Source organism: Acipenser ruthenus, chromosome 8 (assembly GCF_902713425.1).
Source record: "Acipenser ruthenus chromosome 8, fAciRut3.2 maternal haplotype, whole genome shotgun sequence".
NCBI lineage: Eukaryota > Metazoa > Chordata > Actinopteri > Acipenseriformes > Acipenseridae > Acipenser > Acipenser ruthenus.
In genome coordinates, this window is record NC_081196.1 from 1,809,628 (window position 1) to 1,825,663 (window position 16,036).

Sequence of the window (16,036 nt, forward strand, 5' to 3'; positions counted from 1 at the left end):
TGTTTCCTTTTATACAGAGCCACCCCAATTAAGGGAATGATATTGAAATGTGGACATTTGAGGACATTCCAGTGGGGTATACTGCGAATGGGGGGGGGGTGGGAATAAAACTAATCCACCACCCTGCATGAAGCTTTAAACAGTCTTATTTGGAGGCTGTGAGATTCAATTCAGAAAGCCATGCACTGTATTTAAAAATGCCATGTGTTATTGTTGGTTAATCTTTAAGCATGATTCTCCTGGAGGCTCTGGCATGTTGTCTATATAATGTGTTATTTTTAAAGCTGGCAACATTATTCTCTTTTAGCATTGCAGATGGAATCATTGAGAACATGTGATCAGTTAGTTTTTATTTGTTGCATGACATATGCACATGCACAGCGCGTTTCAAGGCTAGGTCCTCTCAAAGCGCTGATGACTCGAGTGCTATTTCCATCCACTAGGTGGTGCTGGAGTCAAATGCATGCTTGGCATCATCGCGTGTATAGGCAGAAGGCTGAATTGAAAGTGATGCACTGTAATATATTGAAAATGATACATTTCAGAGGATTCCCAAGTGATACTGTACTGCAAATGGTTACACAAGGAATAAACATAACCAAAAAAACAGCATGGAAAGTAACGAAAAAGGCGTACAAGTGTATCGATTTTACTTAATATAGTATTTAATGTTTGTAAATGATGTGCTTGTTTTGTTTTCAGGATATGTTAAAGCGCATTATAATTTGCATTTCTTTAAAGAAACGTCTCTGTTTTTTTTTTTTGTATTGGTGAAAAGAGTTTGTTTTAAATGACATTAAGTTTTTGCTACAATCATTGACATGTTTTAATGATACAATATATTTTAATTTTTGATAGAATTAAATGTATTAATAAAACTGAATTGTATTTTTAGGGGGGGGGGGGGGGGGGATAGTAGAAAATGAAATGGCCTTATTTGCATGAATTGTTTCTAGTTAGGTCATCTCTATAGTGCATATGTAAGTAGTTGCCGGTAATTTTACATGGAGGAAAAGCTATCTGTAGAATAATCAAACGGGGACCTGACAGGTAACAGTATTATTCCTCAAAGCTGACAATACTTTAGTTCACAAAAGTGTCCCCCTGGCTTCCAAACTAAAGAAACAAACCCATGTATGCATGTAGGCATGCATCAGTATGCATACATATGCGAGCCTCTTTCCCTTGGCTTAAGTTGCTTGCAAACAGCAGTGTCGCAACAATAGCTGGATTCTGGTCTTTTATTTCCAGAGGTCCCAAGGGCATTGCACAGAGGAAAGGAAGCGTCCGCGGCCCCAGTCTTCTGCAGAGCGCAGGAACCAGCACGATACAAGTTAGCAGAAACCTCGTTAGCATTGACTGCGTTACATTCAGCGAGGGGGGAACAGACTACCCCACTGCGCAGGCGCGGGCCTGGATGAAGCGCCCTTTATTGAAAGGCAGTCTCCCTGTTCATTCAGTAACGGTAGAGAGAGAGGAGGCGGTGAGTCTTTCACTTGGCATGTCGAGCAGTGGAAGCGCACACTTACACATCGCTGCGGGAACACACTGCGCTGATAAGCACAGCACGGGGTAGGAAAAGAAAGGTTGCCGTTTGGACTTTCTGAATTGTGAATAACTCGAGGAAGCCGTGGTGTATTTAAATATCATTGTTGATTTTTTTTTTGTATTTCTCGTTACTTTCTAAAAGTGTCAATGCATTTGTTCTCTTGGAGTTAATAGAGCAGACCCCGAGGTTTGGAAGGTAGACCGCACAGAACGCAAGTGGATTATAGGTGTCAAATCTGCTTCTGGGCTGCACTTTTTTCGAGACTGTTGCTGGAAAGTTTGAAGACGAAGTTTGCATTTGAAGGGGGCTGGACAGCGTAAACGGCACGCAGTTCTGTGGGCTCTGCTTTGCGTTTCTCTGGATGGTATAATCAAGCAGCATGCTGTGTTTTCCTGTTGCACTGAGAATGATTCGTAACACGGGTTTGATTGGAGCTTGGAGAATAAACATTGGGCAAGAGGACTAGCAGAATTAACTGGGCTGCAAACCCGCAGTGTGAAAGCGACTCCTTCTGTACATATATACAGAGACGAACGTTTTGGAGTCCTGTTTTATTTATCATGTACTTGCAGAACCCGGTATATTTGAATAAGGTGTTGTTAATTTGTACACATTTTAGACAAATGACAAAATCATAAGTGTCAAGGTGGTGCCCGCTCCTTTCGTTTAACAAATAAACAAGGGCACTCAACATTTAATAATAATAATAATAATAATAATAATAATTGTACACAATCTAGCAGCTCTCGCGCCGCTAAATCATGTGGAGTGAAAGTTTCCCATTGTTCGCTGTCCTTGCTTTGACTTTTCTCCTGTCAGTAATTGATGTAAAAGCCAGCGGCGAGTACTGCCACGGCTGGCTCGATGCGCAGGGTAATTGGCGCGACGGGTTCCAGTGCCCGGAACTCTATGACAGCGCAGATGCCACCATCTGCTGCGGGAAATGCGCCCTCAGGTACTGCTGCTCCAGCACGGAGGCCCGGCTGGACCAAGGGACGTGCGAAAATGACAGGAAAGTCACGGAGCCAGGGAAAGGAGACCAGGACAACGATAATGCAGCAGGTAACGTATAGATAGAAAGATAGCTTCTTAAAAAGTGTGTTGCGCTCTTCCCATTGGAGCCTGTTATATGAGCCACGGCTACACTGTGCATGATTGCATATATATATATATATATATATATATATATATATATATAGATAGATAGATATGCGCGACTGCACTGACTGGCAATGCCCATCTTGAGTGCCTTATGTTTCATGTGTTTGATAATTAGTAGCCACTTTGGATCCTAGAAGTGTCCTTCTTTTCCCTTGATCATCTAGAGGGAGGTGTCCCGGGATTTCAATATGCCTTCCCGGGACGCTAACACATCTTGGTTTTTAATAGTGTCCTGTTTTTGATCGAACGCTTATTTATACATGCAGACAAGACCACTACAGCAACACCGCAATGGCACTCCCGTAAAGCGAATACAAGTTAGATAATTCAAGATAATAAATATCACTGCAGTAGACTCGCAGTATGAACTGATTGTCCGCACTACAATAGTGTATTCAATGTTACTGTAGGATTTCTAGAGAGTCGAGACTTTTAACAACCGCCCTTCTGTTCAGATGTCTCGCTTTTTTGTTCCTGAGAGGTGGTAACCCTAATGCCAAACTTGTACTTGCATAAAGACTAAGACACTATTTAATTTACATTGTAAAAGTGTACCACTCGATTCACTCCTGCTACCGTAGTGACAATAATAATAATAATATTCGAGCAGACGCATTTTACCACTTAATTAGCTGAATAAAATTCTTGCTTCTAAACAGATAACGTATTTAACTTGTCTAAATACAGTAACATTGCAAATGCGCTAACATCTGTTTTGCGCTCGTGCTGTAATATTCCACTAAGCCCCATTGACAGCGACAGCTGTTCATCAGTAGCTGCGTAGACATGCGAATTCTGAGTTTAAATGACAGATGCATAAATTATGAAACTGACATCTTTTTTTCAAGACATGGTGTAAAAAGTAGGTTCTGTACTGGCATTAGCACACAGGCCATACATTAATGCAGTGGGTTTCAGACTAACTCAGGTAGTTTATAAAGAAATCACGAACTCTTGCTAAATACGTGCTGTAAGCTGAATTAGCGATCCTGAGGGAGAATGCTTGAATTCCAAACTCGCACCATTCCTATGCACGCCAGGTCTGGTTTCAGAGCCCTCTCAGTAAAGTACAGTACTGTATGTTGTTTAATTGGGCAATCAAAACTCTGTTAAATCAGTTGTTCCTCCCCTGTAGCAGCATGAGCAGCTGCAAATAAAAAGCATGCAGACTTAGGTGAGACTTACTCATGCTGTGATGAGAAGTTCAGGAGTTCAGAGCAGGGTTAGCAGGGGCCTGATATCTGGCACCTGATCATTTCAATAATATACCTGAACAAGGGCAGTTCTGTAACCTTGCTGGGTGCCTGGTGTCCACCTCATGTCATGATCAGAGCTGGCAACTTCACAGAGGAAAGAGGGGCTTGTTCTGCGTTTCCTCTCCACTCCCAGAGCCAGCATTGGACTCCTGGGCCCCAGGCAAAGGCGTGGGCCCCTCCCTCCCTCCCTCCCTCCCTCCCTCCTCTCACCCGCGCCCTGGCTGATTTCCACTGCTGCTTTGCTTGGAAAAGGACTTTCACATAACAAATAAACACATCAATTTGAAATCCACAATGCAAACTAAAAGATCAGTAGGCCGAATTATTGTTACATAGCTGTTAAACATTTTTTTACTGCTCCCCAGATACACCCTAACGTACCCTAGTGGGGTCCCCCATGGCCTGTGATGCCAGGCAATTGCCCTGGTTGCCAGGCTCCTAAAAGCAGCTCTGTCCACTCCATCATGATGCTAAACAAATCCCCCCCCCCCAAACGAGGACTGACGTTCCAGCTGAAGACTTGCCCCTCTGCTTACCTCAATGTGAATTATCTCCAGTGGAAGAGCACTGTCACAGAACTCCGGACCCCTCAGAGAAGGGTCACTGTTTAAATGGTACATACAGCGTGCCTGGTCACTGTTGTGGTCACACACATGGAATAATACAGCACAGCGTTACCCAAGCAGACATTTGAAGGCTGCTGTGACTGCCACATCTTACAAACTCTCAGCCAGTTTTTTTGCATGCAGTTTATGGCAGGCACATAAAAACCCTTTGTAATGTTATTATTCAGCTCCAGTGTTTACTGCTCCTTTCTGTCTCCCATGAAGAGCAAGCACAGCTAACAGATAATGGGATGCAGACCGTCTCGGTTTTTATTTTTGCATCATGCATAGTTTTGCAACTCATTTGTTGTGCTATAAAGAAAAACAAACAAATAAGCCGAAGAATTCATCCGGTCCTGTACTCAAACAACCGCTGTCAGTTAATGCATTAGCTTTCAAATCCTGAAATATTATCACAGCTGAACCCAAGTGCACCTATTGTGCTGGATTTGAAAAGGAGGAGAGGGAAGCCTGGAGAGCAGACGGTAACTGTATCCGTGTCGCTTCTGTCGAGGGTGGATGGGAAAATGTTTTAACGTACGGTTTCTGAAAGGGGCCAGGCATAGGCAGTCAAGCATTTCAAACAAGTTATTCTGCATTCAAAGGCACAGGAGAGCAGTGTGCGGGATTGCAAGTCTGTGTATTACGACGCGTTGTTTGTGGTTAGCAGGTACTGTGTATGTAGTAAAAATTGGTACGTACACTTTTCTTTTTAGATTGTCTCACTTGTTTTCTTACTGTTTTACTGGATTGGCCAAAACAGAACTAAGTCTTATTCTTTTGCTTTTAACCCTGCTGCACTCTTGTGAACACACGGCCGGCCATTACCATAACAACATTGACATCTTGCTGTTGCAGTGTAAGCCAATTCACATTCTTCACAGAAGCCCTGGAGTGGTTCTTTGCTGACTTGACCAGCCAAGCTTTCACTTAAGTTTTTTCTTATGTTCCCAATTTCCTCCGAGCTAAGCAGAGCCATTGGGCAGCCATTGTGTCTAATGATTGCCATTCAATCTATTCCAAGTTTTACTTCAGGCTCACAGTATAACCTGGAATGGCTGAAACTGCTCTGCAATAAGGGGGGAAGTTCAGGAAATGATAGCTGGAATTACCAAAAATACTCGGTCTGTAGTAATGTTCCATTTATTTAAATACTTGTATTGCGATTTCTATTTCATGCATTGTTTTGGATGTGCCTTTTCTGGTCACCTGGAAACCAAGATAGCTTCAAGAGGTCTTTTTTTAAATAACATTAATAACATAGCTGGTAAAATGCCAGCCCCTTCACTGGAAACGAAACGCCTTGAGTAAGCAATCTCTTACATCTCTTTAAATGTCCCAACCCTGTGTGTAACAGAGCTCTTATCTCCTCCTCGCAGTGCCGATCTACGTGCCTTTCCTGATCGTGGGCTCTGTGTTCGTTGCCTTCGTCATCCTGGGCTCCCTGGTGGCGGTTTGCTGCTGCCGTTGCCTGCGCCCCAAGCAGGAGCCCCAGCAGAGTCGAGCGCCAGGGGGAAGCCGGCTGATGGAGACCATCCCTATGATCCCCAGCACCAGCACCTCGCGGGGCTCCTCCTCGCGCCAGTCCAGCACCGCTGCCAGCTCCAGCTCCAGCGCCAACTCCGGAGGGCCCGGGGGGCCTCGAGGGCCCATCGTGAGGGCTCAGGCCAACTGCTGCCTCCCGCCGGACGGGGGCCTGAGCAACGTCTACGTCAACATGCCCACCAACTTCTCCGTGCTGAACTGCCAGCAGGCCACCCAGATCATGCCCCATCAGGGGCAGTACCTGCACCCCCAGTATCTGGGATACGCCATCCAGCACGAGGCCCTGGCCATGCCCCCTGCGCCCCCCTTCCACGACGGCACGCAGGGAGGAGGGTACCGGCAACTGCAGTCCCCCTACCCCCCCAGCAGCATGAACAGCGAACAGAAGTACCCGGCTGTGACTGTTTGAAATAAGTCCTAATAATAATAGACAGTGAAGAAAAGAAAAACACGTTTTTTTTGTTTGTTTTTAAAAGAATAAATAAAGTCTTTATTTTTTCTAATGGACTAAGGAAGCAGGGGTTGGATCCTGAGAACTGAATTGAATTTGTATACCAAACTTTATGTCTGTAGAAAGCAGTTCACAACTCTTGGTTTGAAGAAGTCCGTACCAATCTCTGGGAATGATTTTATTTCTTTTTACAGTCTTTCCTGCTCTCCAGTGCTTTGCTTTTAAAAGCTCACCCGCAGTATTTCCTGGTTTGCTGTCTGGCTAATCTAACAATAGCCCTTCTTTGTATGTCTCCGATCCAGACACCGTTCTGCAGTGAAGGTGGATTGGGTTCCATCCTCTGAACTGGCAGCACTTCTGGTGCGGATCCAGGATTGTGTGGACTAGCTTGCCTGATTTCAGGAGGAGTCGTGATGGGGTGTGTGTGTGAGATGGACTTTATAATAAGATTGTTCAGTTGAACTGTTAAACTGCACAGTGGGTGTGCTCCTTAAAAAAATAAATTCTACGTGCAGATTCCATGTCATTTACCGCATCAAGAAGAGGACTGGGGTCTGGTGCAAAATGGAGCAGCCTTTTCGATAACTGTCCATTTATTAAATTATACAAGAGTTCAATCCATGGAAAGTTGTTCTGTCCAATTATTATTCTAAAAAGAAAGGCAAACCCTGCATCAGTTAACAGTGTTGCACAGTATAGTGTAAGTCAAGTAAACTCTCTAGAAACCTATATTAAAATATACCACTTGAGTATCGAACCCGTACCACTAAGACAGGAACAATAACAAGGTACTAAATCTGAATGTGGGTCCTTCTGCACCTGGAACAATGTAATATCTCCTTGACACGCAGGGATGTCATCTCTTAATGAATAAATATATGAGGTGGCAGCGCTAGATTTTGGTTAAACGAAACACGAGAAACTTGATTTATTAACTTTTAAAAGCTGCTGGAATCACGTTTATGTAAACAACCCCCAGTGGCGTGTAGATCCAGTGTAAATCTTGCTTTGCAGGGATGCATTCATCAGATAAGTGAACGGTACCTCTTCATAGCAGAAGCTTCCTGACATTACTGTGTGCTGCGGGTGAAAGGTCAAACCCGTTCCTTGCTTTGTCAGTCAGAGGGGCTGTTGCTCTGTTTGGAGTCCAAAGAGGGTACTTTAATCTGTGTCACATGCTTCTACACTTGCATCATATAATCCAGCATTTTGTTGCAGACATGTATAACAGGAGAGGGTGCTGTCCTGTTTATAAAAGGGGCTCCAATGTGCATTTGTCAGTCAACTAGACAGACATATCACACGATGGGTTTGAAAGATGTGAGTGGAAAGCAGGACAAATGCAAGCAGTAAAACTGTGTGTGTGTGTGTGTATCCTAAATAACGAAACAGATAAAATGCCTAAACAGAAATCCAATCCAATACCTACTGTAAGAGATATATATGCACACACATGCGTGCAGTCTTTAGGTAAATCCTGGTTAAGAAAAAAAAAAAAAATTGCCTTTCCCCCAAAATATAGGAGGCCAAATTCCTGTGCTTCGTCTTGTTGAGACTAGCAGAGATATCTTAAACAAATCCCAGTGCTGTGCATCCACTGTAAACAGAATTCTTACAAACAAAAGCAGCGAGCAAACAACGGCAAGCTGAGAAAGCTCCCTGACTAACTCAAGCATGCTCAGATAACAGAGAAAGAGGTTGTCTGAATGTATTTTCTCTTATAATTACGGGTTACTGTAAAACACAGTCCACTCACACGCATGGATTATAGATTATAGATTATAGCACGCTGGGGAGTGAACACGGAATGCTGGAATGGAATAACAGCATTCCGGCATTCTAAATTCTTAAAAAGGATTTACTTTAACTCCTCATTCCTAAGGGGCAAAAGCGAAGTGACTTAGAATACCTCAGAGCTGTGCTAGTAAATCTGTTAGTGTCCAGTGTGTACGACTTACCATTTCAAGGAGCAAGTCCTAATGCAGTAATATTAAAAGAAACATTTTAAAAGCTCTGACAAGCATTTAGTCTTTCTCAGCGTCTTCTAGTCAAAACGTTTGTCAAATAATTGAGCATGTTTCTTTTAGTATTACTGCACATTCTATCACTGAAGGTTATGTAAGAAGTAATAAGTCAATGCTTTTCATAATGTGTGTCCTTCCACGCTTTGATAAAAAGCTAACACACCCTGATATACTGGCAGTCCTTATTCTTCATTCAATACAAGCAGTATTCACACTGCCCCGCACTCAGTCAGCACACTGCAGCTTGTCCCCGTGGTCGCTGGCCTTGCACATAATACCCACTTTTAATATCACAAGGGATTACTTGGTAAGAGATTGCCAGGTGGCAGGTCAGTTAGGGGACCAACATTTCTTTTTAAATTAAATTTGCAGTCACATGTGGCGGCAGAGTTGTGAGCTCAAGTAATTGGTAATTTAATATATGAAGTGCTGTGCGGTCCACAGAAGCAGCCAGCCAGTTAGAATGCATGTTCCCATGCTCTGAAATATCATACTGGACACTAGATTGGAGTCATGAGTGGAATGAGCTCCTTAATGGGCATTCTGCTTCAGTGTCTTCACATGTGTTATAAGAGATCTAGATTGGATTTAAAGCTATCTTGAAGTGAGGCTTTGTCACGATTATACCATTTCAGTCCAGAATCAATCTGAATTAGGGTTTAACGTGTGTGAGTGAGTGAGTGTGTGTGTGTGTGTGTGTGTGTGTGTGCCCCATTCATAACGCTTTAGTGTTTTTTATGAATGCATCTCTGACTGACAACATGGTTTGAAGAGGGTTAGAAACTCACACGAGCCGTGCACCCAGACCTGGGTTTCCAAACTACCATCAATGAAGTGTCTCATTCAGGTGATTCAGTAGCCAGGAGTCTGAGCAACCTGTTAAAACATTTTGTTCTTTCCTTATAGCTGCACCAACAACTCCTAACCGTCACCCTGCAGACGCAGGCGAGACGTACTCAGGTGTGATCAGCTCAGATCAGACTGAGCAGGGGTCTGATTGTTCAAAGTCCTGGCACCTGCTGATTTCAGTAACATACCTGAACAAGGGGAGTTGTGAAACCCAGGTCTGGTGCAGGGCTAGCGGACGTTTCTAACCGTTTGTCGTACTTTCCGTCCACAGAACAGAGTCCCACAAGCTGAACACTGGGCCAAATCTTTGTGCACTGAACTACTGCCACGCAACTGTGCCCGAGACAGTGTCCTCAAATATAAGCACCCCCTGCCATTATAAACATGGGTCAGAAGCATCAGTGTTTGTGCACAGATCTCTGCTATCCCAGCAAGTACCCAAAAGAGACAACAGGGATGGAAAAAAGACTCCCACTGCATAGCAGTTTGATCCAATCCTGGTTTCATTAGTTTAGTAACTCTGTGGCTAATCAAACCTGGAATGGGTGAAACTGCAACGCGATAGGAGTCTTATTTCCATCTTTCAATAAAGACTTCTTTGGACTTTGAAACAGTGGCAAAGCTGTTGTTTGTATCATTTAACAAAAACGTTATTACCCTCCGTTCCTCTTGATGATAATCCAATTCAGGTGAAACACTTTTTGTATTGTTTACTTGTACAGAAAAAAAAAAACATTTTAAGTTTTTATTGTGTAGCAATGTTTTTTGCCAACAGGTCAAAGTGTTTAGTTGTTTTGTAATTGTAATCATGTGACTCATTGGTGTAAGGACTGGAAATGCTTTGGAAGAGCACCAAGGGTTCTACACATGAAAAGAATGCTTTTACTCAATAAATATATTATGGGGTCAAAGTAGGTTTCTTGTATTTAGTTTAGCAGTACTAGCACAACTACAATCTTTATTACAAGGCTACATATCATTTTAAACAGATGCTAGTCTATCAGCTAATGAATAGTATATTCATGGCATAACCTAAAGAGCACAGCATTTACACGAATCCACTTCATACTGGGAAGTAAAAAATACCTGCAGCTCAATCAAAGTGTTTGCACTTTAAAAACCTCTGCAGCAACAGCGTAAACCTGTATAGCGCCGTACCATTCACAAAACATTGCAAAGCGCTTAACAATAGAATGCGGGTGGCTTGCTCAGCCAGCAGGGTCAGGTTACCCATCGAAGGGCATGCGCAATATGATGCTCCAAAGCTTTTAGTTCATTAAAGAATGGTTTTACTGCAGACCTTTTTGAAGCACGCTAAACAAAGTTTGGATGTTGAAGAAACTGCTGTTAAAAAAAAAGGTAAGAACATCTCAGAACGGCTTCATGTTGGTTTTTATTAACAAAAACAGACCTATGCTTTCTGACTTCATCTTTCATGCCAGCCAGTATGGGAGTGCTGTGTGAGTAAAACACATGGACGCTGTGCTGTATTGTTCTGGAGCCCTCGAAAACCACAATCCTGGGTTAGTCATACAACACTTACAAAGAAATCCCCCAAAAGTTTTCAAGTGTGTGTATATATAAAATGTTGCCTTGAGCAACTCTATTGCTGCTGTTAGATGAGAACCAAAATTAAGACAAGACAGAAAGCAAGTAAATAATTTATGCCCCTTCTCCCCAATCTGAACGGCATGTGTTTAATTCCACAGCTGGTGGTGTGTTTGTTGCATTGATGTCTTTTGTGCATCCAGGAGTAGATTTATTTGTGTTCTTCAGCGCTTCTCTCTGTGGAAGCGATTGTATTGAAGTTGGGGGTTGGGGAGCAGAGGGGAGTGGGGTGCATTGCTAATGTGATAAATATGTTCTCAACTGCTTTTGGGGGTGGGGGACATGACAAGAATGAGGGCTTTGACAAGAGTGGATCTGGTGAAATGTTTAAAAAGGTTTAACTAAGGGGTAAAGTCTTGTGAAAGTGTGTGCTAAAATGGACTTCAGGTTTAATTAGGGAAATGTGCAGAAATATTACAAAAGAAACTAGTAAGATGCATCGAGTGAATTATAGAAAAGTAGATATAGAGAATTACTAGAAAATAATTTAACCAAGGGATCCTGAGAAAAGTCCCGAGATGGTATTATATAGGAGGTGAGAAGGGGTGTCTTGAAAAAAACTGATATCCCACAAAATCTAAATTCCAGTGCAATAGTAAATGTAATACTCCTGCCTCGAGCTTAATAATTCTGTGCAAACTGCTGTTTTTGTGTCAAATTACTGTGCATTCAAACTCCTGAATCTCTTTCTGGGGTTTGCTTGTAACTCCAGGCTAGTTGTTTTATGTATTCTTTCTTATTTACCAAAGGAAGGTCCCTGGAAATGGGATTTGATCTCAGTGGTCATGATCTCCTGTTCAGAAATACAAGAACGCAGAGCCAGACACAATAAACAGAAAAAGAAAGGCAATGAAGTTACACATGGAAAAGCATTTCAAGAATGCCAATGTCTCGGTCTTCCTGTGGAAATGTCTGTGGAGAAAAACGAGACTTCTCACTATCCCTGTCTCCAAATATACCTCATGTGGGAGGACTAGCACACAGGGGACTGGTGCATGAGTCTGGTTTTTTGTTCCTTTTTCAACATGATTCTGTGTAAAAAAAAAAAAAAAAAAAAAAAAGACCAGTAAAAAGGTCCAGTATTTGTGAAATGAACTAATGCCCAACTGAGCCCCTTAATTAAAATTTGTCCCACAAAACAAATGAAGCTTATCTTTTTTATTTTTTCAATGAGGTGCACAGAACAGGGTTTAAAATGTACTGACAGGTTGGATCTGGTCGTCCACATTGTCAGCTTCCTCCTCGTTATACTTGAGTCGCTCTCACATGTGTTTTAAGAAACTGTTTTGAACAACCGCTTAATTCCTTGTGGACCTGAAGGGGTTAAGCAGATCCATCCATTTTCCACAATCCAAATGTTAATTTAAAGACTTAGATAAAATGATTGTTTTCATGCACTACAGCAAATAGTACGGTGTAGACTAAAACAAAGACCTTGAACACTTCTCCTTTGTGTAATAAACAAAGGTAATGTTTGCTATCTGCATTTTGTTTTATAATATTGAAAGCAGACTAATGCTGAAGGGCCAGCTCTCTGCACAATGAATGAAAGACTCCAGTAAACAGAGTGCTCCATTCGCCTCTCGCCAGCTCGTCATGCACAGCAATTCAAACGTGCTCTGCCTGTTCACCCAGGCCCACACTAGAAAGAAAGAGTCACTCAAGAAGATTTGTCCAGGGCCTAATGAATCGTTTTCATTCAGCTGGGACAAGATTCCCTGCTGGGTTATTATTCAGCTTTGGAAACCACAGAGCAACGGCAGAGCAGCGCTGGGGCTGAACTGGGTCCCTTTCCTGAAGCTGGCGTCGCGTGGGCTGCAGAGCAAGATCAAACGTCTTTCTGCTAAGGGTTCTGGAAGTCAGGGATGTGACTGCAAGATGTATCTAACTGTAGCCTGTGTGGGCCGTTTAGTATAACACAAGAAAGTGTATTTAAAGTAGTAAAGGTTGGTGAAAGTCTAATGAATTGGCATCTCAGCCCATTGAATTGAATGGAAAGGCAAGGACCTGAAGAGAACCACAAACCACGTTTCACAGACATAAGTCTTACCATTCAAGTAAAGAGGTGGAGAGGTGAGTACGGGTCTGATGCTGTAATTCACCAGAAGCTATAAAAACATTTACCTCTGGTTTCACAGACCCCGATTAGCTTTAATGTTGGACTATCTTACCTAAAGTAACAATAGAAACCAGGTGATTGTGATAGAAATAGAATATGTAGCAATACTAAAACAAACATAGTAAAATTCTCTGACAAACGTTTCGACTGGAAGTATTGAAGACCTTGAGAAAGACTTCTGGTTGAAACGTTTGTCAAAGAACTTTACTAAGTCCCTCTTAGTATTATTACATAAACAGTATTTACATTAATGTTAATTATTATTAAAAGTGGTGTGATCATAAACTTGTATTTGTGATTTAAATGTGTTTTATCTACTTCTTTAAAGTGACCTATAATGCTGTTATTAATATCAGTGAATTAGTAAGGTGCTTTGGTATTCCCTTTTTAAAGAAAGGGGTTTGAAGAAGCTTGGGCTGCACATTGATCAGCAATTATTTGTGACACATAAGGTCTCTTGGCTTTTAGTTCCATTAAACCCAGTTAAAATCACCTTCAAGCGTCTCATTAAAACTACATAGTTGAGTAAGACAGAGAGCAGAGGGGAGCTGGGGATGCAGGAGGGAGGCTATGGTAAAGCTTTATTTTGAGTGGCATAAATAAGTATTTAATTAATACGCAATTAACAGTTTGCTGAAGTTTAGTTACATGTTAATAAACAGTGAATTGACATGCCATCGGAGCTGACATTTCATACGCTTGTTCAGTATGTTTATAGTACACAATATTACCCGACACTATGCACGTTGTGTCAACCTGCTTAACACACGCAAATCTGTTTAAATTCGCATTATTTGCGTAGTGTGGATAGCTTATAGAATAATATCGGTAACGCTGTGTCTGCTTTCTTTTTACTCGAGCAAGAAACTACCAAGTCTCAAAAAACATTCAAACATAAAAAAAAAACTATGAATATATATTTTTTAAACTAAAACACAAGCACATATTCAGAATGTGACCTTCACTGCTGTTTTATATTCCTCACGGCAAAGATGTTCAGTTGTATTAAAATATCAGCAGACAGTAAAAAAAAAAAAAAAAAAAAAAGACGAGAGGTATGAAAAGAATTAATATAGCTGGATGAAAAAACACTTCTTACAGACACCGGGGCAGCTCCCGACACTCAGCTGGGAGCCAATTAGACAACCCCCCCTCAGCACTGTGATCCACTCTGCATATCCACTCTCAAATCCCGTCTGAAACAATATTGAAACAACTGAAGCTCGGAGCTGCAGACAGGCGGCTGCGTGGGCAGAGCGGCTTCACCGGCATCTACAGACAGCCCGGAGGAACGGCATGGTCAACCCGCCCGGGAGCTGTGCGTCGGTAATGGCATATAAACATCTGCTTGCTGCCTGACCTTATTGCAGACAGAGACCCCGTTGGGTTGACAAGCTGTCCGTTTTGAGCTGTCACAGTTCAGGGTTGTCAGCCTGCCTCCCTCTCGGTTGCTCTGAGAGAGAGTGGATTCTCGACGCTCAGTTCCTTGGGAACCTGTCAAGCACGTTCAGCTCGGGCGAAAAAAAACAGAAACGAAAACAGTCGCCTCGAAAGTGTAGGGAGGTCAGACTTGAACTGTACCTTTTCTGAAGTTGTGTTTAAAACTATTGCTGCACCTTGTTCCAACGCAAATGGCTTGCGCCGTACGTACAGTGCAAAGCATACCAGATCGTCTTACAATGACGTCTTCAAGCGTACAGAAAGCTCCTAAGACCGCTAATGCATTCTCAATATTTACTGCAGCCGCCTCCTGTTTACCATGTAGTATTGGTGACTTTGTTTAAATACCATTTCTATAAAGCCAGACATTGCTACAGAGTCAATTTCAGTACCCCGCCACTCCATACTGTCAAAGAACAAACAAGTCTGATGTGTCATTTTACATGGCTTACTTTCAGTTCAGTATCACTTCCGAGGTCATTTCATTGCTGCAGTCTCTCCGGGATGACACTGGCTGAAAAGCACGTCAGTCATTACAGGGAAGCAGCCGGTTGGTTATTCACAGGAAAGGCGGCATTGAGAGAGTGCTTTCTTTAAGTTACAGTACTATAGCACCAGAAATAGTTTTTTTTTACATGCTGTGAAATGTGTGTTTCTTTCCAAACTGCACACGACAGGTTAGGTTTATGGCGCTGCTTTGTTAGCTCTATCCCCATTGTTCAACATCTCTTTTGATAGCACGCTGTTGATACCACATAGCCTCTATGCCAGGCAGCATAGCCTTTATCACATGCATACAGTATACATGTTCTGAGGAATGCTTTTATACATGCAAGAAAGTGACAGCTGATTGAGTAGGGTTCATGAACAGGTCTTCAGGAGTGCATTAACCACAGGATGCTCCCATCAGTAGAGGTCCCGCTCACTACAAACTTAGCGAAAACAGGATACAAAACACACAAGGCATTTAAGAAGACGGATGATCACTGTCTTTGTGTGGCACTTAGCTGTCTTTTTGTGTGTTTTGCTTGAACTTTAACTTCATTTATTTATGTATTTTTTTTTGTAATGTCAAAATAGGAACATTTATTTAACACTACAAAAAAAAAGCACAATACAAAAACAACTTGTCACTCCCCAGACAGGGTAAGAGGATTATAAATGTGATACTACTTTCCTTGCACAACCTCTGGAGAGAAAATATTTGGCATACATCTGCAGTATACATATTTATTATAGCACCCCATTGCTTCTGTAGTTTGGATTTAAACCACTGGAACATCTGGAATCTGGGAAAATGTACAAAATAGGCAAGTTGTCTAATTTAATGGATGACTTTACTAGGCCACACATGCAATTCATTTAAAATAGTAAGAGAAAAGGAACACAGAGCCACAAATGGTTAAATGCATGAGACTTTTTAGAAGTT

General features: G+C 42.2%; 1 protein-coding gene across 1 annotated transcript; it reads left to right on the plus strand.

Annotated features, from left to right (window-relative positions):
* Nucleotides 1–1,472: 1,472 nt before the first annotated feature.
* LOC117407261 (protein shisa-2-like) lies at nucleotides 1,473–10,351 on the plus strand. The gene is made up of 2 exons (XM_034012053.3): nucleotides 1,473–2,611; nucleotides 5,951–10,351. Exons 1-2 carry the CDS (start codon nucleotides 2,311–2,313, stop codon nucleotides 6,523–6,525), a joined length of 876 nt encoding a protein of 291 aa, XP_033867944.2. The 5' UTR covers nucleotides 1,473–2,310; the 3' UTR covers nucleotides 6,526–10,351.
* Nucleotides 10,352–16,036: the final 5,685 nt, after the last annotated feature.